General features: G+C 46.8%; 9 protein-coding genes across 9 annotated transcripts; 5 read left to right on the top strand and 4 right to left on the bottom strand.

The window, feature by feature from the left end:
* Positions 1-969: 969 nt before the first annotated feature.
* DFJ58DRAFT_839635 (uncharacterized protein) lies at positions 970-1,772 on the top strand (the record flags this gene model as incomplete). Its single annotated transcript, XM_041392536.1, has 2 exons — positions 970-1,094; positions 1,145-1,772. The coding sequence occupies 2 exons, from the start codon at positions 970-972 to the stop codon at positions 1,770-1,772; spliced, it is 753 nt and encodes a 250-aa protein (XP_041246237.1).
* Positions 1,773-2,836: 1,064 nt separating this feature from the next.
* On the bottom strand, positions 2,837-3,616 carry DFJ58DRAFT_725659 (uncharacterized protein; the record flags this gene model as incomplete). The annotated part of the gene is made up of 4 exons (XM_041385266.1): positions 2,837-2,921; positions 2,979-3,148; positions 3,211-3,405; positions 3,455-3,616. 4 exons carry the CDS (start codon positions 3,614-3,616, stop codon positions 2,837-2,839), a joined length of 612 nt encoding a protein of 203 aa, XP_041246238.1.
* Positions 3,617-3,648: 32 nt separating this feature from the next.
* Positions 3,649-6,313, bottom strand: DFJ58DRAFT_725660 (uncharacterized protein; the record flags this gene model as incomplete). The annotated part of the gene is made up of 10 exons (XM_041385267.1): positions 3,649-3,987; positions 4,040-4,126; positions 4,176-4,217; positions 4,275-4,325; positions 4,380-4,495; positions 5,613-5,648; positions 5,717-5,854; positions 5,902-6,132; positions 6,187-6,225; positions 6,286-6,313. The coding sequence occupies 10 exons, from the start codon at positions 6,311-6,313 to the stop codon at positions 3,649-3,651; spliced, it is 1,107 nt and encodes a 368-aa protein (XP_041246239.1).
* Positions 6,314-7,128: 815 nt separating this feature from the next.
* DFJ58DRAFT_905367 (uncharacterized protein) lies at positions 7,129-10,232 on the top strand (the record flags this gene model as incomplete). Its single annotated transcript, XM_041394953.1, has 6 exons — positions 7,129-7,416; positions 7,473-7,710; positions 7,739-7,761; positions 7,816-8,362; positions 8,431-9,501; positions 9,561-10,232. 6 exons carry the CDS (start codon positions 7,129-7,131, stop codon positions 9,914-9,916), a joined length of 2,523 nt encoding a protein of 840 aa, XP_041246240.1. The 3' UTR covers positions 9,917-10,232.
* A 1,990-nt stretch (positions 10,233-12,222) lies between these two features.
* Positions 12,223-14,463, top strand: DFJ58DRAFT_871958 (uncharacterized protein; the record flags this gene model as incomplete). The annotated part of the gene is made up of 4 exons (XM_041394330.1): positions 12,223-13,603; positions 13,674-13,762; positions 13,818-14,004; positions 14,055-14,463. 4 exons carry the CDS (start codon positions 12,223-12,225, stop codon positions 14,138-14,140), a joined length of 1,743 nt encoding a protein of 580 aa, XP_041246241.1. The 3' UTR covers positions 14,141-14,463.
* Positions 14,464-16,294: 1,831 nt separating this feature from the next.
* Positions 16,295-16,453, top strand: DFJ58DRAFT_657278 (uncharacterized protein; the record flags this gene model as incomplete). The annotated part of the gene is made up of 1 exon (XM_041381968.1): positions 16,295-16,453. A coding segment is annotated over one exon (159 nt), but the record flags the coding sequence as incomplete, so codon positions are not given.
* Positions 16,454-17,263: 810 nt separating this feature from the next.
* On the top strand, positions 17,264-19,074 carry DFJ58DRAFT_839639 (uncharacterized protein; the record flags this gene model as incomplete). The annotated part of the gene is made up of 4 exons (XM_041392537.1): positions 17,264-18,415; positions 18,536-18,545; positions 18,607-18,695; positions 18,751-19,074. The coding sequence occupies 4 exons, from the start codon at positions 17,264-17,266 to the stop codon at positions 19,072-19,074; spliced, it is 1,575 nt and encodes a 524-aa protein (XP_041246243.1).
* A 278-nt stretch (positions 19,075-19,352) lies between these two features.
* On the bottom strand, positions 19,353-21,807 carry DFJ58DRAFT_248160 (DNA polymerase alpha/epsilon subunit B-domain-containing protein). The gene is made up of 10 exons (XM_041379458.1): positions 21,691-21,807; positions 21,228-21,635; positions 21,140-21,178; positions 20,992-21,083; positions 20,681-20,944; positions 20,462-20,626; positions 20,189-20,410; positions 19,936-20,135; positions 19,729-19,879; positions 19,353-19,676 (listed from the first exon to the last, which is right to left on the bottom strand). The coding sequence occupies exons 1-10, from the start codon at positions 21,770-21,772 to the stop codon at positions 19,545-19,547; spliced, it is 1,755 nt and encodes a 584-aa protein (XP_041246244.1). The 5' UTR covers positions 21,773-21,807; the 3' UTR covers positions 19,353-19,544.
* A 90-nt stretch (positions 21,808-21,897) lies between these two features.
* Positions 21,898-22,888, bottom strand: DFJ58DRAFT_912740 (camp-regulated phosphoprotein/endosulfine conserved region-domain-containing protein). The gene is made up of 4 exons (XM_041395289.1): positions 22,684-22,888; positions 22,541-22,624; positions 22,395-22,489; positions 21,898-22,337 (listed from the first exon to the last, which is right to left on the bottom strand). The coding sequence occupies exons 1-4, from the start codon at positions 22,717-22,719 to the stop codon at positions 22,178-22,180; spliced, it is 375 nt and encodes a 124-aa protein (XP_041246245.1). The 5' UTR covers positions 22,720-22,888; the 3' UTR covers positions 21,898-22,177.
* Between the last annotated feature and the right edge of the window lie 99 nt (positions 22,889-22,987).

Consider the following 22,987-nt stretch of genomic DNA (forward strand, 5'->3'; position numbering starts at 1 on the left):
ACTAGATTATAGCTCGACTACCGATAGCGATCCCGACGTTGTGAAAATCAAACTTATGAAGGAACTTTTAGCGACGCGCACTCGAAGCAAGTCAAGCGACACACGATCAGAGAGATTGGCAAGAGCGGAATCGATTGCACCAAAACTAAGATATAGCGACTAAAGTGACTCCGATACCAGCAAAGGTCCGGGGAAGGGAAGTACTGTACTGTATGTAGGATGGGTCATTTTATCATACTGCATAGGGGTTCGGGATGCGTAGGCGAGTATAGTAGCAACACTGGCGAGGGCACGATGTAGCGACAGGTAATAGAACATGCAGCACTGTGGAACATGAGGACACATGTAATAAGACCTGCGACTGATGAGTAGCGACATTTAAGGAAATATAATGCACCAGTGGAGGTAGGTGGACATAGGCAGGACATGGAAGGGCGGAACACATAGACGTTGGACCGGGTAGCGCGCTATGGGGGAAAGGTGGTACCAAAGCGGATAGCTTGGGAGCTGAATAGTGCTGGTGACTAGCGTCTTACTCTTTTCTTCTAGGCAAGTCAAAATATGCCTATGACATTCATATGCGCCTAGTGCCGGTATGATTGTCACACCGTAGAATCCAAAGGTTAAATGAATGTTCTCCATCATGATTTGGAAGCAGTAGAAGAGTAAGTCCATCAATCCGTGACTCACATGATGTGCTATGCTGTGTCGTGTTGAACATTTTTTGAACTTGATTTTCATCAAACATCAAAGTGTAGAAACTATGCCAGGCGCTCCCGCTCCTACCATGCCAACTCGACATCCTGTCTATTATTTTTCTAATGCAAGCCATGTCTTTCAGGTAAGGTTTTTCGATTGATGTATCAAGTCACTTACGCAGTTTGGGTGCCCTCACATTAACAGATCGATAATGTACTATATAGGCTCTGCGGCTCAGTCTTGTCCTCAAATTCTGAAACATTCAATGACATGTTTTCTGCTACTGAAACTGCTGGATTGGAAGAGATGGACGGGAAAAGTGATGAGAGGCCCATCCGTCTCGATGGTACAACACGGGAGATGTTTGAATTGTTCCTTGAACATACCTTTGGCAGGTAAGTTGTTGTTCTATAGACCTTTCATTGAGCTGCTAAACCAGTTGTAGAGCACGCACCGGCCAATACACCATTGAAGAACTGTCAAATTTTCTGCATTTCTGCGACATGTATCAATGTTCTCATACTCGAAAATTCGTTGTTTCTCGCATTCAGTCTACCCGCTATCATTTCCACCCCGCTCAGCTCATTAACCTTGCCATACAGTATAACACGAGCGCAATCTTCCCATTCGCCTTCAAGCGACTTGTCGACACTCCCATTACCCAATTGACTGCACAACACCAGGAACTATTAGGCAATGATGTGTTTACGACCTTGGTCTATGTGCAAGCGGCTCTCGAAGAACATCGTCGTATTGTGGCTGCAGAAGAGCCCAAAATTTTGATGCACACCAGCAACTGCCAAGATCCAGTAGGCTGTAATGAGGACTGGCACACTATCTGGTGGAATGGCATGGCTCGTTTCCTTCTCGATGGACGAAACCCACAACCATATCGTGAAGCTGTCAAACACTTTAAAGATTTGCAGTTCGGGCGTGTTAGTGGAGGGTGCAAGGAACTTATGTTCAAGATTATTGGGGAGGGAGCAGCATTCAATCACGCTGATCAATTCGTCGATGAAGCTTGTAACCGCCTTGCAGATAAATTGATTTTCGAACCTTCACTAGAAGCATAGAATACATTGTTTTGATGTCCTTACTCGTCTTGTTGTATTCCAATGAGCTCTATTTTTAGTAGTAAGATGCAGCCCTGCAAAAAATACTGGCAAAAAAAAGGAAAGACATGGCTAGAGCCCGAGTCACCAATTGAACGGGCAGTGTGCAGACTATGCACAGGGCAGCGCGCAGACTATACAAAGGGCAGTGCGCAGACATCACAACAGGTACCAAATGGGCAACAACAAACGGGTCACCAAAGCGGGCACCACGCAGGCCGCGCAACGCGCAATAATAAATGTGCACCTATAACATCATAGATTTCCTGCTATGACCGCTCGGGTGCGCTGTTCCACTGATGCTCTTTGCGAACTCAAATTCGACAAGTAGAACAGGTAATGTAATCGACTCATGAAGCAAGGCTGAATGAGTGGGATTTACTCAACCATTTATTACATTCTGGACCGATTGCGACTCCGAGGATCCACGTTCTCAAGCCGAACTCAAAGATGGAGCAAGAGCGCTCCTCAAAGGTTGTCAGCAGCATTATCAGTCTCAGGTCACACGCGTCAAAAAAAAATCAGTGAAGTCATTGACCCTGCCAAAGCGTCTGAGACAACTTTCCCGCGTCAAGGCTCGTCAGTGCCAAGAAAATAGTCATTAGCTGATGACTAGCTTGTAGTATATGTGCCTATGGTGAATAAAATCAACGAAGGAACGATCATGAACCCATTCAACTTGATGTGAGAGTCGAGTACATCAGGGAAAACCTCCCGTGCTAACTTAGATCTAACTAGACAAAATTACCCATAATTGTGTACTTTAGCGGTTTATGAGAACTCTTTTACTGCCTTCTAACTTTTTCGTAGTTATCACAAGGTTTTCGCAAATTAGTACTAATGTTCTGGTCCCTTATGTGAGTTAGTTCATCCTTAGTTCGAGCTTGTATACATGAAAACAATTAAATTTGATTAAAAAGAGTGTAGATGATGTGGATTTTTTAGTTTTATGAGATACGAAAAGCGTGAATTATATACTGTATTGGACAGCTTCAAGATCAGCGACATAAACCACCATCAAACGCCTACTCATCCATCCCATCAAGATCGAGGAATGCAAGTGCATCAGTTTTCGAATCCGTACCAGCCTTCTTGGTATGCGTGAGACCACTGCCAGCGAAAGACTCGGGGTGAGTTTAAACTGTCAAAGAAAGAAATCAGACATACTCTATTGCAGCAAAAATGTCCGCCATGAGTTTGTGGAATTTCTGTGGTGCGTTCTTCTTCAGATCCTCGAGAAATTGCACATGGAACACGTAGACTTCGCTAAACTGATTCCCTGTGAAGTTAAATTTAGGCGGAGAGCCCTGGGCCTTCCAAAAGAGTGCCGCGTACACCTACATAGATGGTTGCAGTCAAGATTTGAAATATAACAGTATTGGATATCAGAACACATTACCGAAGTGCTGGTCAAAGCGACCATAGGAATCAAGACCTCAGGCCGTTCAGCTTTGTTCTTCGCGATTTCAGTAAATTTGTGTGCAAATACGACACCAACCGACTTCAGTCCGTTGAAATAGCGACCTTTCATAAGGTGCACCATGATATCACCCTGGTAAGGTTTGTTTCGCACCGGTTTCGGGACATCATTGTCCTGTAATGTATAAGTTAGTGTAATACACAGCCAAGGCTTCAAAACATACGCCGAACTGCATGGAATAGTGGTAACTGTGGTTATCGATGAAAAGTTTAGCAGAGGCAGTGCTATCGGATCCTAAACGAAGGTAGGCAGTGACTTGGTTGCAAGCGTTGTCCTTGAGATCACCACGAAACAATGGTACACGAGCTTTGACCTGCAAATGCATTATTAGGTGAGGGTATAGTCATTTAAGCGATGTCAACTCCCCAAGCTTGCAAGAGCTGATGCGTATGCATCATTCTTCTTGATCTCCATCTCAATAGACGTAGCACCGCGATCACAAGCTGACTTCAGGAGCGCATCACGCGAAAAGGTAGTTTTTTCTATCAATTCCAGGTAGCCATTGACAAACATCATATACGCCTTTGCCTCGAGAATGCCACCTTGAATCACTTTTCGAGTTGCGATATCCTGGTCGGTCATCTTCACCTTCCCGTTATCGGTTAGGACTAGCTTTGCACGTGAAGATCCGGAGTGGCGCGAAGATGATTCACTACCCATGCGCTCGGCATCAGACAAATCTTGCTCTGACTTCACCTTTATGATGTCAACTTGCAAAATTGAAAAGGAGCAAAGTCGATGTACTCACAAAGGTACTAGTATCCGAGTCAGACTTGGGTGCCGATTCATCACGAGACTCTTCTGATTCACTGGCGTCATCCGCCCACATAGGTGTCTGAAAATCCAGGAAATTAGAGCAAATCCTCGACACAGGATGTTTTTACCTCTGAGGCTCGTTTGCGAGTGCACGCAGACTGCTTGTTCACCTAGTAAAAATTTTATTCATTGATTAGCTCAAATTTAACATCAGCTTGCACACTTACAGTTACTACAGCTTGGTTCTTTGCCTTGGTGCTTGAGACGAAACCTGGAATCTGTCACATGACGGTATGTGTGACTCAGATTTAGATATGACTAAGCTGACGAACCTCTGTTGATAGCGTCTTCGCAATAGATTTTGGGTCTTCCAAGTCGCTCGAACTCGAATCGGCCCCATCAAAATTGGTCCGATCGCTGTCGTCATCTGCTTCACTCTCACTCTGTTCTGATCAACCTTCCTTGATAGACTCAGTGAGTTGATGAGTGGTGCGGTGTCTTCTTACTTGAGGGTCTTATATGTTGATCAGAATACAATGACTATCACAATTGTACTCTTTAAGACTAAGGTGCCAGCTCCTCAAGTTCACGGTCAACAGATTTTCTACTTCTTGGTTGATAAAGTGGTGTTCGTGAGTGGCCAAAGGGTAATAAATTACTTCTTTGCTAGATCACTTCTTGATAGTAAAGGAGTATATATATTTTGTCAGGTTAACTTAAACCTAGTAGGTAATATGGACCTCTCTGTACTGAATGCGGCACGAATACGTAAACGATGGATAAAACGATAGATTATTGTATAGGCGATCCCTGTAAGATAGTATACAATCAATCTAGACTAGTGAATACGATTGTTTTCAAAGGCAACTCGTAGGCCTTCACTTTCTTCGTGATCTCACAGTGTTGAGACAGAAAGTGGGAAAACTCCTGACTTCAAATTCCTATGTTCCCACATGGTTTGGGAAAAGAATGGAAGGGGAAAAACTTAATATATTATGTGAGAATGGAGTCCTTATATACATTTTAGAAACCATCCTTACTAAGCAATAAGTCATCACTGGATTGGTAAGATTATGCTTACAAACCAAGCCTTTTGGTGTGCTGAATCAGCTGCTTACTAAAGTACATGAGTAAAATATTACAAAGCACTGTAAATTATTACAAAGCATGACAAATCATGACAAAACATGATGAGTCATGGAAAGTCCTTACAAATCAGAATATTACCAGTCACATGACATGCTTACAAACATATCTGAATGGCTCACTGATGTAATCAAGTGGCTGAATAAACATAAACAAATAATGGAAAGAGACAGAAACTAATGGAAACTACAAATACAACCAAATAAATAGAAACAAAGCTTACATAAGTGAGAAGTATATCCTTTGTACACTCCTCTACTCATCTCCTTTTATACTGCTATTCGTATATGTCATGGTATGAACTCCATACCATGCATGACAGCAGGTGTGGCAGCCTGAAGACTTTTTGGTGTGCAGCTGCGCTAGTGGACCAATATCAGTGAGTATGAAAAGCTGTACTTGTATCATCGACAACTTACGGCGTTTGTGTTTCTTCACAGCCTTGGCTTCATCCTCTGATGTCGCAGGTGAGATTTCTACTAGCGTTACTAAGTGTGATTCGATGATTCAGGGAGATACTAACGATGATATTTCTTGATCAGTTTAGGCTTGGGTCGTGGTTGTGAACCCCACCATGGTTCTCCAAGTTGTTCTGAATCAGAAGTGTCTGGTGACTGGTGCTGGGTTTCCACCTTGTCTTCTTCTGCCACTGGTGAGATATCTACTACTCTTGTTACTAGGTATTTCAAGATTCAGATAGGTACTGACAACGACTCTGCTTCTTCACTGTTTTAGGCTTGGACCGTGGTTGTGAGCCCCATTGTGGGTCACCTTGTGCTGAACTTGCTGTGTTGTGTTGGGAACTCGCCTTCTCACGTTGAGAACTAGCCTTGTCATGTTGGGCGCTCGCCTTGTCCGGTTGGGTGCTCGCCTTGTCACTTTGGGTACTCGCCATGTCATGTTGCTGCCGCTTACCACGCATCTTGACTGGCAGCCAGACTATGTTCTTGCACGTGAGTTTTATAATTTTCATCAAATTTTGATTGTACTGACCTGCGTTATCTAGAGCCTTCTTCTTTGCGTTCCGGACACCTGCAGACATGCAAGCAGCTGTAGTGAGTCGTATAAATGTCATCAAATGTGAGTACATACCTCGAGAGGGATTACTTTCGCTGCTCATAGCGTGCTAATAAGATTATAGGTAGAATTAAACAGAATGAATGTGATTTTTGAATGAGCGGGGGAAAAGGTTGAAGAAAAGCAAGCAGAAATTTTTGGGATGCTGTCTGAGGCTTTTGATGCTTTGCGCTTTCATAATGCACTAATATATATACATTCCAGGGCAACGGCAATTTTATTCCACTACCCATTTACATTACAAGGCCGTGCCAATCTTGTACTCAACGGTACTGGTACACAATCCAATATGTTATATCCGCTCAGCACTAATTTTCATCCAGATGATCCTTGTGCCGCTTAATCAGACATCACTCCCAGCACCAATGGTAACCCATCCAATATGTATTATAATCATTCAATGCTAATCTTTGTCCTTTCTTCCTTGATCAGCCATCACATTCAGCACCCATCTGGCAGCCACATCCACTCGCACTCAGCGCAAGCGCAGAATATCTACCTCACCTTCATTTGAACAAGATACCTCACCCTCATTTTAAGTAAAATAAAAGGTCCGTAATTTGAAATGGGCAGGGTGACTGCCGCATAGCACTGATTTTCATTCTAGACTATCCTTTTACTGGATACCAACATCATCCTATCTTCCTTAATCAGCCGACACATCCAGTGCACGTGTACCACCCACGTCAACTTGCACTCAGCACACAACATCACCCCACCCTCGTTTTATGTAAGATAAAAGGTTTGTAATTTGGAACAGAGGCTAGTGATGAGGAAGATGCCGCTGAAGAGTATGAGTGGGAGCCACCAGTCCAGGAGAACGAGAGTGACATACCGGGTGTAGAACTGGATGATCTTATGGATGATGATAGTAATGGACCTGATCGCAAGTCATGCCAGGATGCCGAACGTCAAATCCTTGAACAAGACAAGGTTCATGTTGTGCCATATCCTGATTCTCGAGCAGGAAAGCCAATCACTCAGTCCAAAGTTCGGGATGTGAACGTCACATACGGTTCTAGTATCAGTGACACGGAAAACCCGTATTCACCATTTTCCTCTCAAATGGACTGGGAGATTGCACAGTGGGCAAAGTTACGTGGCCCAAGCTCAACGGCGTTTTCAGATCTGCTCAGTATTGATGGTGTAAGTGATCATTTCGAAGTGCTGACTGGTTCGGAGTGCCTAATATCTGTTTGCAGGTTAGCGAATGCCTTGGCCTCTCATACAAAAATTCAAGGGAGCTGAATGGCATCATTGATAAACAACTTCCTGGCCGTCCGAAGTTTCAGCGTGAACAGGTCATAGTTGCGGGAGAAGCTTTCAATATTTATTATCGAGATGTCCTTGAATGTATCAAGGCTCTCTTCGGCGACCCGGACTTTGCGGACTATCTTGTATTTGCACCGCAGCACCACTACATGGACGGACGACGAAACAGTTCGACTATACAGCGACATGCACACAGGTAGATGGTGGTGGAATACTCAAGTGAGAACTTTGTGCGGTATTGCTTGTGCATCAACTAACTTTGATTTGAAATAGAAAAAGCTTGACGAGCAGCGGCCAGGTGCAACTATCATACCTGTCATCATCTCGACAGACAAGACTCAAGTGACCATGTTCCGGAATAAAACTGCGTACCCTGTGTATCTCACCATCGGGGATATTCCAAAAGAAATCTGTCGAAAACCATCTCGACGTGCTCATGTTCTCCTCGCCTATCTTCCCACCACTCGTCTCGAACATATTACCAATAAAGCATCGCATCGTCGAAGTGCAGCAAATCTCTATCATGCATGCATGGCACGTGTGTTATCGCCACTAGAAAAAGCTGGCCTTGATGGCTTGGCAATGCGGAGTGGTGATGGTATTTTGCGCTGCTGTCATCCACTCTTTGCTTGTTTCGTCGGTGATTACCCCGAGCAAGTACTTGCGACCACGGTCAAAACTATGGAATGCCCTAAATGTGATATCCCACCTGACAAACTGGAGAGTCACACAGCACCCTTCGAATTACGCGACCTTCATGCTGTTCTTGATGCACTCGCTGCCATTGATGTCGGAGACCTCGAATTTGTTCAGGCGTGTCGTGATGCTGGCATCAAGCCCGTCATTCACCCATTTTGGGAATGATTACCCTACGCTAACATATTCCAGGCCGTCACACACCTGACATTCTCCATCAACTGTACCAAGGTCTCATTAAGCATCTTCTAGGCTGGCTGGTGCAGGCATGCGGACCAAACGAGATTGATGCGAGATGCCGAAGATTACCCCCCAACCACCATATCCATCTGTTCATGAAGGGCATTACTGGCCTCTCTCGTGTTAGTGGTGCCGAGCATGCTCAAATATGTTGTTTTCTCCTTGGTATCATTATTGATGCTCGACTTCCTGGCAATATGTCTTCGACACGTCTTTTACGAGCAGTCCGTGGTCTCCTGGACTTCCTTTATTTAGCGCAGTACCCATGTCACAGCTCAGAGACACTACTGCTCCTAGATGAAGCTCTCACCCTATTCCACGACAACAAACAAATATTCATTGACCTTGGTATCAGGAACCATTTCAATCTCCCTAAACTTCACGCCACTCGTCATTATATATCAATGATTCGCTTTTTCGGCACGACAGATAACTACAATACAGAATATACTGAACGACTTCACATCGACTTAGCTAAAGATGCCTACCGCACAACAAATTGCAAGGATGAGTTCATTCAAATGACGCAGTGGCTCGAACACAAAGAGAAGATTGTGCGCCATGCGAAATTTATTCATTGGCGACTCCACAACAATACTCCACACCATCCTCGTCCTCGACCAGCAAGTCTATCATTTGACCAAACACAAACTTTGGCCAAGCATCCAAGTGCCAAAGCTGTACCCTTTCGAACTTTAATCTCAGATTATGGTGCCACGTACTTTCGTGAGGCTCTCGCTCGATATATTGTGCAACAAAATCACTTGGGTGAATCACTTTCTCGCACTCGTCTTGAAGCCCTTGCTGCAAATGTTCACCTACCATTCTACTCTGTTGCTGTATACCACAAGATCAAGTGGTTATCTGTTGATGCTCGAGGTCATGGTGACCCACTCGTTACAGTGGATAGCGTCCACGTCATGCCCTGTCGCACCGGCACTCGCCGAAAAAATGATGCTCTACCTGCACGTTTTGATACAGCACTCATAAATAATGGTACTGGACAGTCTGTGGGTGTCGAAGGTGAGGCTTGATACTCTCATCTTTTGTTACCTTTGCTTATACAACGACTCATACTTCAGGCTACCGGGTTGGTCAAATTCGGGCAATTTTCTCCATGAGAGAGAAAGATGCGCAGTTCCTATTTCCTCCAGCACATCAACCTCCGAAACACCTCGCGTACATCGAGTGGTTCAGGCTGTTTTCTTCGACACCAGATCTAAGACATGGCATGTACAAAATCACTCGTTTGGTCCATTCAGGTGAGAGAGTCGCTAGTATAATCCCCGTTTCGAATATTGTCCGCAGTATACACCTTATTCCAAAGTTTGGACCAGTTGCACCTCATCACTGGACAAGTAACAATGTTCTCGAGGAGTGTGATACATTTTTTGTTAATTGTTACATAGATTGGCATAGTTTTGTGACCCTTCGATAACTTCGCGATAATTACATGGATGTTAAGAGCAATATCGAGTTTATGTATATCTAGCTCTAATTTGTGATAGTCTATCTGACTTAGATGTATTTTGTCTATTTACATCTAAGTTAGCACCGGAGGTTTTCCCTGATGTATAAACATAGGAATGAGTTACACTAGCGCATTTAGTAGCCGCGTGAATGCCGCGTCAAAATAGCTACGCCCATATTTTATCCAACATCACAACAATTTAAGATCTGCCACCCACTTTCACATGGATGATGGGAATGTGTGGTATTGTACATCGAGGAAAGACCAAATTATATACTTCGTGAGACAACGTTCCCACTTGAATGGATCTAAGAGGATATGTATGAAAGATGTCCCAAAATTAAGGAGGTTGCAGTGTGCGAAGGATTCAGAAACTTTGGTGACGGCCAGTGTAAGGACTTCTGCCATCACACCAATGCATGGATGCTACTTCACAGGAATCACAGCAAACACTGCTTGTCGTACCATCAAGTCCTTTTCTAGTTTATGCAAGAATTCAACAAAGTGTAGAGAGCTAATCCCGACAACACGACCTGCGATGATGATGACGACGTGTCACACATGTGGGACCTACGTACGTTATCATAATATCATTTCTTTGCAATTCCTTACGGCTCTCTTCGTGATCGTTGGTGACAATGCGCCCAGTAACGTTTAACGCGTCGAAGCACTTGTGAATTCTATCATGTTCTCAACGCATACCTCCATCCATTGTCGCGCTGAGACGCATGCTCCCAGTTCTTGCTCGCCGTGCTAATAGTTCTACTGCCGATGAACGAACACTCAACCAGAGTACAGTGTTACTTGACTCTATAATGGGGTTTTCATTAGGTCTCGACTTGAAGACTTCATCGCTATCAGATATATTATCTCCTCCCGCGTCCCCAACCCAAACTTCAACTCCAGACGCTTCACAAATGTTTATTCCGCCAGCATCCGACCCTCTTCTTCATTTCCTCGCATCTTCCCTGCTTAACCAACCATGGAAGGCATGCAAGGGAAGAGCGCGTTGTCTCCCGTACCCTCCTTCATTCGCGCTCTTACCCGCGCATGGCCGCTACCTATCCTCTGTCATGCTCTCATTACCGCTTCCCCCGCTGTCAAGTGCATATTACAGAATCCCTCATGAAAGAATGTTGGGTGACCTGCTACGCTTACAGAAAAACGGCGCATAAGGGCGGGTGTTCATGCTGTATTAGCTGCCAGTAAAAACAAGAGTGGGAAGACAGGGGGAGTGGTTAGCACGAGAGGTTATTGCTGTTGTTGACGGAGACATCAAAGCTATTGCCGACAAAGAGCTGGCACACAAACAAGCTATGGTCAATAGGTATGTGCAACATTGATGTTGGGTAACTTTCATTGACACATCGCGCAGGGGCAACGCGCTCGTGAAGTGAGGATCTCGTATGTTTACCGTATTGCCCCCCTTCCTGGAATGGACCGCCGAATTCAATGCAATCTAATGGCATAGCTCACCAGCTTCTTTAATGTGATGCAGCGAATACTACACCATTTTCAGCACTTCTGACTTGGTACCGGCAGAAGCGCTCTCCGGTGTGGTTCCTTATGCGCTTTGTTGGTTACCTTGATGCCTTTAGCAAAATTGTGGAACTCTTCGCACACTTGTTGATGCACAGAAGTTCCACGATGGGCCGAGGTTGGTTAAATGGTTCATGCTGCTAAAAGTCAACGCAGCTTTCACAGGGCTTTTTCTCCAAAGCTTCCCAACATTGGCAACTACTGTCATCAGCAGTCACCAATGTATCGTGCGATGTTCGTGGAGGAAAGCGAGAGCAATAAGAGATGAACTTGTCGGGGAACCCTGTACTAGCTGCGCTTTGGAGCTCATTGAATACCAATAGTCGTCCCACGTGAGTTTGCAGACCATCCAAACAAGGGTTGACTAACAGAAACAAATTTATCGCGCCTGGGATGCATCAATTGATCAACTTGGCGTTCTCACCAAGGTGAGCCTCTTTGAAGTCGCATTGAAGTCACATTTGCGCAATTTACGCATGTGCAGTCTATTTATACCAGATATCACTGCTACTTTCCAATGATTCACACCTGCAAACTTATTTGACTTCTGATCCTGTTCTCACTGCCCTTGTTTAATTGCCAGATCCTGACATGTGCACTTTAATGTAAATCAACGGTGCACTGGATACACATAAATACCGCGTCTCAGGACCGCCTTTCCATCATGAAGCCACATGCACCAGAGGCTATGGTCATATTTAATCTGCGTGTCCACAATGCGCTGCCTGGCCTTCATGTCTCTGCCTCCCACGACAGCTTCTTCCAACCCGACAGCTTCTTCCAACCCGACAGATGAAAGTTCCCATCCGTCCGGTCTTCTTGCATATGACGCACTCCCGAATCACCAGGACTTTGACTCGATGATATCTGATGCGAATTTCACTGCTGATACTAGAACCGATTTTTACGACCGGGGTCTGACAGGTCGCAATTGTGCCCTTGTTGGAGTGGCATGCTCAGGTATCTTCAGCTGCTCATGCATCGTTGCAGGCATTGTCACTCTAGTCAATCACGGAGTCGACGGTGTAGCCGTGCCCAACCTGATCGATCTTGAGACGGAGTCTCAGTTGTCTCAGTTGTCCCTGCAGGCGAAAATATTGATTCTGGCACTTAACATAATCGTCACGTTATGCACCGAGTCCATAGGCTTTGTACTCAGTATCTCATTGCGCTCTGCGCTAGCCTCAGAATCTCGGCTTCGTTTCAACACTAATCTGCGCCTTCTAACCGCAGCTCGTGGATGGTATAATCCTAACGGCGCCCTCTTTAACGGTATCTCAACTGTCCTCCTCATTATATCCTACAGCTCGGCCTCACTCGTCGTATGCTACGACATTCAAGCAATGTCATCAACACCTGGGCAGGGTATTGCCTTCGCAGGGCTACCTCTCCTCATTTTGGGCGTCGCACTCCTGTTCCAGGTGATGATCGCATTGTCAGGGGCACGGGCTGTCAAAATATTGACGTGGAGCTCGTCACCTTTCGACATGACCGCCGCACTGGTCCACCACACGCAATTGACCCCTGCTACTTTGCGGTGCATGCGTCGTGTGTCTGACCTAGACACGGGTGGAGGTCCAGCGAAACCGCCAGAGATACAGCCCTCGGCGTGGCATGCTCACCATAGCATCCGGAAAGTTATCATTTCTCTTTGGGTGATCGTTGTAGCATGCGCTGGATGGGCTGCACTCGTCATGTATATCTGGGGCAAGTACATCGGCAAGGGTTTAATATCGTCCCCCGGCAGTGGTATAATATCGTCTTCCGGCAATAGTATAATATCGTCCCCCGACAGTGATATAATATTGTCCCCCGATGCGCTGACCATACAAACGTGGTCGTTCGTGCCCAGCGGGCCGTACAATTACATACAGTATGGTATGCCGGGTGTCAATCTTCAGGCGTGGATTTTGCTCTATGTCAACATGGCAGCTGTCCAGGGACCGTTGACGCTTGGGCTGCATTGCTCGGAGCTCATCGCAAATGTCATTCGAGACGAAAGACAGTGGAGATGCGCTACCGGAAGGAAAGGACTTACAACGGCGACGAACCCGTTGAAGACGATTTTCGCTCATCCAATTTGTCTCGTACTTTTCGTCACGAAGCCATTCCTGCGTGAGTCATTCCCGTCTAGTATTTTTTATCGGTGTTACTGAACACCATCTTCGACAATCACAAATCACAGATTGGATGTTTGGATTTTCGTTCAGTATATCTACCTCCGTATTGAATTGGCAACTAACACTGTTGTCGGTAACCATGTTGACTGCCCAGGTTCGCACTGTCTGCTCACGTAAAGCCGCTACGACATCCTCACACCCTCGTGCAGATCTGGAACTTATGCATAGCGCTGTTTATATTTGCCTGTTTCTTCACTTTCGTCGCACTGCGTCGACCGCGAGGTCCCCAGCCGGCTGCATACGGTCACGTCCAGACGCTCGCCAACCTCGTGGACGGGTGGTCACCTGTGATGTGGTGGGGACACAAGGAGGACGGAATTCCGTACTGTCATGCTGGTGGGGTATTTATATGCTCACAATGCTACTGCTCTGACACTTTTGAAAAGGGACGAGCGATCACCCGCTCCCGGATGTGAAGATGGACTGCGTTTATGCTGGTTCCGGTGCTGGGTCCCTGGTACCTGTCTCGTGAGAGGCACTTGATTTACTTTTTAGAGGGAGTTTCTTGATTCCTCTTTTTAAACAGAGGAGCTATATTTACGAAACATGCTGAACACATCAAATTTGAATATGGACAGGCTGGAAGGTGAAGCAGAAAGGAAATGTGGGATCCAGTCGAATGGTCATCGACCAATTATCATGCAGTACGAATTGAACGAGGATAGGACCGTCTCAGCTTATGGTCGGTTCCTCGAATTGGCAATTGATCAGAGTGTCATATGTGAGTTCGAGGAGTAGCTACTATAAAAGTGTTGTTTTGAACGATGCACAAGATGTGGGCATGCACGAACTGGTGGTAAATGATAGTAGGCAAGCTTGGGCGCGTCAGGACCGTGTCACATGCGCGTCGTCACGCGTCACAGCCCGGTCAGCAATTTAAAATTTAAAACAGCGGTCGCATGCCTAGATTTGTGTTAGATTCTTTGCTTTCTCTTTGCCATCGTTAGTCACAATGCGCCCAGCAATGATTAACGCATCGAGGTACTCGTTTCTATCATGTCCCCAATGCATACCTCCGTCCACGGTTCCAGTCCAAGTTGCTCGCTGTACTAATAGTTCTACTGCCGATGAACGAACACTCAACCAGAGTGCAGTGTTACTTGACTCTATAATGGGATCTTTGTTAGGCCTCAACTTAAAGGCTTCATAGCTATCAGATATATTATCTTCCCTCACGTCCCCAACGCAAACTTCAACTCCAGACGCCTCACAAATGCTTATCCCGTCAGCATCACATCCCCTTCTTCATTTCCTCGCATCTTCCCTGCTTAACCACGGGAGTCCATGGTAACCTGTTATCATTCGGACCTTTCTTGGTTCCTTCGAACGACTTCAAACCCTGAGCAAGCAAAGTCCGGACACCCTCATTCACAATGCAAAGACCCCAGACTATGTTCAACATCTCCGCTTCAGCTTAATGTCGTGGCCGTCACCGAGCAGTATATAACGGTCTCAGCATATCCTCGTTCCCCCGTATGCTTCCTTCCCCTATTTTTAACTCCAGTTTCGTCCGTTCGATCTTCTCCTCGTCACCTCTTCGACATGTTAACGTCTTGCATTTTTAGTGTATTAGCTCTCCTTTATTGACATTTTGTAACAAATGTGGATTTGTTAATATACACACATACACACATCATTCAACTCTCCGAGCAGACTGGGATGTGGGCCTGCAACGCACTCGCTGTAAACATCCGTCGACAGCTTCCGCATGACTCCAGCACCACAATAGCGTCATACCTCTGCCCTCTGCGAGTAAGTGCAGTATCTCCTGCTCTGTCAGAGACAGACTCGCTAGTTCGTCAGTGAGGATGCTGGTAGAACCACTGGCAACGCGCACATCAGCAGATGCGCGGCTATGGTAGCATTTGTGTTAACAGAGTTCAAATACTGACATGGACAGGGAATACTATTACCTGTGATTCGACGATGACGAATAGACACATTACGGACGGCACTGCCTCACTGGGATGCACCACTGCTGAACTTGGAGCCGCAATACTAAACCTTCGAAGTACGGGAAAAGCTTGAGAGAACGCGCTTCTAACGACCGAGCGGCACAGAGCATTCATATTCACGCGTCACTGGGTATTGGTACTCATGATCGTGATTCCACTCATACCTACCGTGCGTCGAGAAGTATCACTCGTTCAAGGTATGCGTCTTCACTCACGCCATTCAAATTTTGATAGTGATTTAGCCCTATTGCAGCGTCGCTATGTCGCGCAAAATTCCGCGGCACGGCCTGCAGGCACTGACAACGGATATCAGGTTCAGCACTGCGGTTCCCAACATTACGCCACACATCGCGATGCACTGCAGCAACCAGCGCCTCGAATAACCATGCCATTCACGCCAACGTCATCCTGCACACTTGTTCGACCAGATATTAGAGGAGCACCGGAGCCGTATCTGTGGCCGCGGCATACTAACTATATCACCGCACTCGACTCGTTCCACTCCACTTCGCCGATATTGCCGTCTCACAGTTCAGTACTCTCGATGGCGCACTGTGTGGATGATGATATATCTGATAGCCTAGGCGCCACCCAAACCTCAGTCTACTCAACCTACAACAAGACACTCTGACCCATTTTACGGCCATAAGCAGGCTTCGCGGCTCTGAGCTCATTTTTTTGCTTGTCCAAAATATCCCCCTTCTAACTTACAAGTAAAGCTCCCCCATTTTATCGCATATGCACTTCATCGTACCAAATCACATTCTTCCAGTAACTTCCGTCGCTCTCGTCCTGCTCCAGAACTCGAGGGGCGCTTTATTTTACGGTAGCTGGACACGCGCCCTTGTATAAGACTATCCATCATATAGTTGTATTCATTGATGTACTAGATGCTAGGATACAAATAACACAACGTCCTGACGAAGTGTAATTGTCACGTCATCGACAGGAGTAACGACTCAGAAGGAGAGACGCTAACGAGTGTGCCAGTGGGCAGTGGGGAATTGAGGATTATATACTGCTCGGTGATGGGGCTGCAACATTAACTTGAAGCGAAGATGCTAAGCAGAGTCTGAGGTCTTTTCATTGTGAATGACGTGAGGGTGTCCGGACTTTGTTTGCTCGGGGTTTGGAGTCGTTCGAAGGAGCCGCGTTCGAAAGGTCCGAAGGATAACCATGACCAGAAACCGATTATTTAATGCTGGTGTCGGGAAATTACGGCAATCAAGTCTAAGTATAGTTGGCGAGGCACGTTAACGTTATCGCGGGCTAAGTTTGAACCCAACTTGAGCTTGAAGTTTGAAATTTGAAATTTGAGCTATGCCATTCCGATATACGACAATTGCAAGGATGTTGGTTGTCAATAACATTATTCATACCGCCACTCACCTAATCTTTTTCTCTCCATTCTACTCTACCCTGTCAGGCGTGACGCCAGGCTCACTCCCTTCTGCCTATGTGCACTTTTATACGGTATTGCCGCATTGCGATACAATGTAAATCAACGGTGCACTGGATACACATGAATACCGCGCCACACGACCGCTTTTCCACCACGAAGCCACATGCACCAGAGGCCATGGTCATATTTAATCTGCGTGTCCATGATACACTGCCTGGTCTTGATGTCTCTGCCTCCCATGACAGTTTCTTCCAACCCGACAGATGAAAGTTCGCATCCATCCGGTCTTCTTGCATATGATGTACTCCAAAATTACCAGGACTTCGACTCGATGATGTCTGATGCGAAGTTCACTGCTGATACTAGAACCGATTTCTACGACCGCAGTCTGACAGGTCGCAATTGCGCCCTTGTTGGAGTGGCATGCTCGGGCATCTTCAGCTGCTCATGCATCGTTGGAAGCATTGTCATTCTAGCCAAACACGGAATCTACGGTGTAGCCGTGCCCAACCTGATCAATCTTGAGACGGCGACGTTGTTGCAGTCTCAGTCGTCTCGGTTGTTCCTGCAGAGGGAGATATTGACCCTGGCACTTGACTTGATCGTCACGTTATGCACTGAGTCCATAGGCTTCGTACACGGCATCTCATTGCGCTCTGCGCTAGCCTCAGAATCTCGGCTTCGTTTCAATACCAATTTACGCCTTCTGACCGCAGCTAGTAGATGGTATAACCCTAACGGCGCCCTGCTTAACGGTATCTCGGCTGTCCTCCTCATAATATCCTACAGCTCGGTCTCACTCGTCGTATGCTTGGATGATCAATACATATTATCAGCAGAGGGTATTGCCTTCGCAGGGTTACCTCTCCTCATTTTGGGCGTCGCACTCCTGCTCCAGGTGATGATCTCATTGTCAGGGATACGGGCTGTCAAAATATTGACGTGGAGCTCCTCACCTTTCGACCTGACCGCTGCACTAGTCCACCACACGCAATTGACCCCGGTCACTTTGCGGTGCATGCGTCGTGTGTCTGACCTAGACACGGGTGGAGGTCCAGCGAAGCCGCCAGAGACGCAGCCCTCGGCGTGGCATGCTCACCCTAGCATCCGGAAAGTTATCGTTTCTCTTTGGGTGATTGTTGCAGCATGCGCTGGATGGGCCGCACTCGTCATGTATATCTGGGGCAAATACGCCGGCAAGGGTTTCATTCTCCCCGATGCGCTGACCATACAAACGTGGTCGTTCTTGCCAAACACCCTGGTGACCAATTACATCGGGTATGATATGCCGGCTGTCAATCTTCTGGCATGGATTCTGCTCTATCTCAACATAGCAGTTGTTCAGGGACCGTTGACGCTTGGGCTGCATTGCTCAGAGCTCGTCGCGAATGTCATTCGGGACGAAAGACAGTGGTGATGCGCTACTGGAAGGAAAGGACTTTGAACAGCGACGAACCCGTTGAAAATGATTTTTACTCATCCGATTTGTCTCATACTTTTCGTCGCGAAGCCTTTCCTGCGTGAGTCATTCCCGTCTAGTATTTTATCGCTGTTATTGAACACCATCCTCGATGATCGCAGATTGGATGTTTGGACTTTCGTTTACCGTATCTCCTGGCGTAAATGAGGGGCAACTATTAGGGTTCTCGGTAATCATGTTGACTGCCCAGGTTCGCACTGTCTGCCTATGTAAAGCTGCTACGACATCCTCACACCCTCGTTCAGATCTGGAACTTATGCATAGCGCTGTTTATATTTGCCTGCTTCTTCACTTTCGTCGCACTGGGCCGACCGCGCGGTCCCCAGCCTGCTGCATACGGTCACGTTCAGACGCTCGCTAACCTCGTGGACGAGTGGTCGCCTGTGATGTGGTGGGGACACAAGGAGGACGGAATTCCGTACTGTCATGCTGGTGGGGTATTTATATGCTCACAATGCTACTACTCTGACACTTCTGAAAAAGGGACGAGCGATCACCCGCTCCCGGATGTGAAGATGGACTGCGTTTACGCTGGTTTTGGTGCTGGGTCCCTGGTACCTGTCTCGTGAGAGGCACTTGATTTGCTTTTTAGAAGGAGTTTCTTGATTCCTTTTTTCAAACAGAGGAGCTATATGCATACCAGACTGGCGATGCATTGAAGGGCACACAGTTAGCCGTTAAACGATACATGTACAATTTTTATGCTGCTTACTGCATTGTAGGCAGTCGCCTTGTTCTTATACTATTCATATCTGGGATAAATTTTAGCGGAGACACATTCAATTCGACCTGCAAACAAATACCGAATCGTTATAATTTTGGTTGATGATACGTCGTATAGTTGACTTGTAAAGTTATACTTTAGACTGTTCCGCTCTGACACCATAACTTGGGATTCAAATGTTTACAAGGTGTTCAGTAGGACCATTCGGACGAGCTTTCCCACTCCAAAATGCCTTGGCTTGCTGCTCCGCCACTGAGGGGGAACGAAACCTTCTTGAAAACTATTGTCTCCAACTCTTTGAGCTCAGTAAGTATTCTAAGACAGCCTTGCAATATCAGCCGATATCCGATCTTTAGGAAATCCCGTCCCCTGTCCAGAATAAGAGAGGGTGGCATACGTGCTCTTTGTCAAATATGACGGATTGACAACGACTGAATTGTCCACGACCTGCAGCAGATGTTGAAGAGATGACGGTGTGGTATTAAGGAAGCGGATTCACCTTTGAAAAGTGTTTCAACCGACTGGGTAGTACCATCACGTCAGGGCCTGGATCGTCAGGACTTTCGGCGACTCTCAACTCTGCGGAATGCGATACGTCAAGATTGACTTCGTGTGCAACGTCCAAGGAAACAGGGAATATCGGATAAAAGCTACACAGAGCATCGGATGTAAGCTGCTGGAAGTTGAATGATAGTAAAAGTCTCACCTTCTCTGCTGCAAAACATATCTGCTGAGATTTGACATGGGGTCGCTAGCAGCCTCTGGTTCGCATACGATAGAATCTACTTCTTCTCCACGTCTAAAGTACTCCTCCTTCCGCAGGTGATACAACACATCCACGCTGCACACAGCGAAAGAAATCCCGTTTAGTGAGAAGCGTGCAGGATTAGGAAGGAGTCGTATCCGCTGAAGTCAATACTTAATTACCCCGAGTAGGAGAATAGCGCACAAAAACCCACTGGATCGCCACGAAACTCGTCATCAAGCTCGCATTGAGGAAAGACTGCGTGATCGCTGATGATGTCCTTCACACTTGGTACGAGAAGGACTGTGCTTGTTGGTGATTGAGAAAGGAAATCGCGGATGGGAGCGATAAATTGGCGTTTGAAAATGTCTGATGGCGTCTCGCCAACCATACCGTCCTGTATGTGGGTATGTGTAGCGTCTACGAATGGCCCGAGCTAAGTAGATTGTGAGATTCGAATATTAAATTGAATAATGAGTGTACGCACAAGCAGGACGACGGCAGGTTTTGATGCATTGAGGTTGCTGATGAGAGTTTTCCATGGTTTGTAGTCGAGGTTAGCATCTGGAGTGAATGGCCCGCATGCTATGCACATGTCGAAACTTGCTGCCACGTTACTCGGTGGGGCAGGAGACGCTGGCATTGGGGGTATCTGCGAAGTACGTCTTGGATCTCAACAAGAAAACTAGAGACTCGGAATACTCACAGCCAGAATCTCAGACGCAATGAAATAGCCTCCACCACCGTTGCGCCCTTTGAGTGCCACAACCGCACCAGGAAATAGGCCCACACCACCCAAGCCTCTATACCCTCCCCGAATCTTGAGATCTGGCGCGAGTTGCAGAGGCACACGGTGTCCATCGCCGTGCGCTCGCGATGCCTCGAGAATTAGCGACTGATCATTCAACTTGACGCCTGGCCCAGAAGCCTCAGCGTCTAGCACGATCCGGCCCACGACAACACAAGATTCCTGCACCAAAAATCAGCTAACAAGATCAGTCGTCAAAGCACTCATACCTCGGAGAAAACACCGGGATGACCCAACTGACCGACATCCCGATAATGTTTCAAGATGAGTTCGCCAAACCCATCGAGTTGTGTGTCCAGAGCTAGAGAAAGTCTCAGCCGGAGCAGCATCCACAAGGTTTGCCAGATACACACGCACTTTCGCTTCGTTCGCCCAATGTTTCGTACATGTACCGATCTTGGGCTGGATGAGCAGGAAGACCGGGGTCGTGATGATTAACACTCACAAGCGCGATTTTGTCTAGCCTCTTTCTGACCCACAAAAGTGACCCTACTTGAACTAGCGATCGGGCCATCAAAGTCCTGCTCAAGCTTCACAGGGACGCTCGCCGTGCCTCCAAGAAGCGCTTTCGGCGGTTGAGCCGCAGCCTTAAGCGGTCCAGTAAGTCCCTTGGCGTTCACCCCCACAAATTTCGCAGAATTCGCTAGCTTTCCGCGCGTAAAGCCGGTCGCTGTTGACTTGGACACGCTGCTAGCATTCTTGGCTTGTATCTCCCGCTGGATCTGGGCCTTTATGTCTGCTGCAGATTCGCGTGTAAAGCGGAGGATAGTCTGCGCTTGACCGTACGAGAAAGCTTCCCATTTATATTGGAGGTCCTTTGCTGTTAGATTGTACATCTGGCATATGGATACACCTGTAGAGCGTGTTCAATGAGCGTGTTCTTTGTAGATTCAAATGTAAAATCGTACATTCGTTTATAAGGGCTTCTGAGTCCTCCTCTGAGTCTGTAGCTCCAAGCCATTCGCAAATATCGCTGCGTAAGGAAGACATCTTTGATCAGAGCTGAACAGGATGAGAAACGCGTGAAATGGACGCGTCCAGCCACAAGCGCGCACTGCGCCATATATTAGTCATCTACACCACGGAAGCAGTCACACAAGTAACATCACACCAGCTTTCCAGAATTATTATAGATATGTAGCACCTGCAGAATACGAACAGATGAATGTACGATAAGCGGATCCTACTATGTAGTTACTGATACAAACAGATTCAAAACAACAACAGACTACAGATCAGGAAGGGTAGCCAAGCATTGAATCTGGAAGGCATGGGTTGGGGGGTACCGATGATACATAGGGAATACACGAGCGAAACGTAGCGTCTTCAAGCTCTTTGAAGAATCAATAAGTCGGGGTGTGGAAGGGCATGGAAATCAAGGAGAAGAGTAAAAGTCTATGCTTCCTCCTGGTCCCCTGCATCAGCATCTTCCTTCTCTGGCTCTTCTTCCTCGGAATGGGAAAGCGAACTCTCTTTTGCGGGACATGAGCTGTTTGTGGGGGATACGCTTAACCCGCCGGTGTGGGATGTCGGCGGCGATGATGCATGTGGGATGCTGTGCGTGGTTGTGGGTGAGTCACTGTGCGCAGTAAGAATGGAGAACGGAACTTACTTGTCTGGATTGGGGATCGCAGTACCGACAGTGTTCTGTGGCGCGACGCCGGCTTTGGAGAGTGCATAGTCGCCTGAATCGAAATATTTCCGATCCTGGAGCGCATACAATAAGAACAAAGGCAAATGGTGAAACATATAACTTACCCCTTGCATCTTAGTCAAGATGTTCTTGTGTGCTGGAAGTTTGCCGTACAGTCGAAAGAGCTTCTGCTCCTCCTCCGACAGTTTCTGTGTAAGCCATGATGAATACGTGGGTTTGGAAGGGTCACGAGGCATCGATAACTCACACTGATGTCGATCTTGTTGCGCTTGAACGGCAGCATGGCGAAGTGATGAGCAGAACGAGCTAGAGGCAAAAGAAAATGAAGGAGGAGGAGCTAGAAAAGCCTTCGAAAGCGTCGAAGAGGAGCTCAGCTGTAGCGATGAATCGAATGGAAACAAAAGTTTGTCGGATAACTTGTCGTTTCAAAGTCTTTCCCTCAAAGACGTAATTACCTAAGCGGAGTGGCGGAGTCTTAATCGAACATTTCAATTATACCCGGCATCGCATGTCGGATCTCATATGTCACAATCAGTTTCAGCCAACTTGTT

This window comes from Suillus subalutaceus, assembly GCF_016647625.1.
Source record: "Suillus subalutaceus strain FC151 chromosome Unknown DFJ58scaffold_28, whole genome shotgun sequence".
NCBI lineage: Eukaryota > Fungi > Basidiomycota > Agaricomycetes > Boletales > Suillaceae > Suillus > Suillus subalutaceus.

Bases quoted from the DNA above. Each gene is read 5' to 3' on its own strand.
- DFJ58DRAFT_248160 (XM_041379458.1), bottom strand. From the start codon at position 21,772: ATGTCTTCCTTACGCAGCGATATTTGCGAATGGCTTGGAGCTACAGAC. The intron at 20,411-20,461 runs GTGCGTACACTC...CAATCTACTTAG, and splicing joins AACCTGCCGTCGTCCTGCTT to CTCGGGCCATTCGTAGACGC. The intron at 19,677-19,728 runs GTGAATCCGCTT...CATCTGCTGCAG, and splicing joins GGTTGAAACACTTTTCAAAG to GTCGTGGACAATTCAGTCGT.
- DFJ58DRAFT_912740 (XM_041395289.1), bottom strand. From the start codon at position 22,719: ATGCTGCCGTTCAAGCGCAACAAGATCGACATCAGT. The intron at 22,625-22,683 runs GTGAGTTATCGA...TGGCTTACACAG, and splicing joins GCAACAAGATCGACATCAGT to AAACTGTCGGAGGAGGAGCA. The intron at 22,490-22,540 runs GTAAGTTATATG...TATGCGCTCCAG, and splicing joins TCTTGACTAAGATGCAAGGG to GATCGGAAATATTTCGATTC.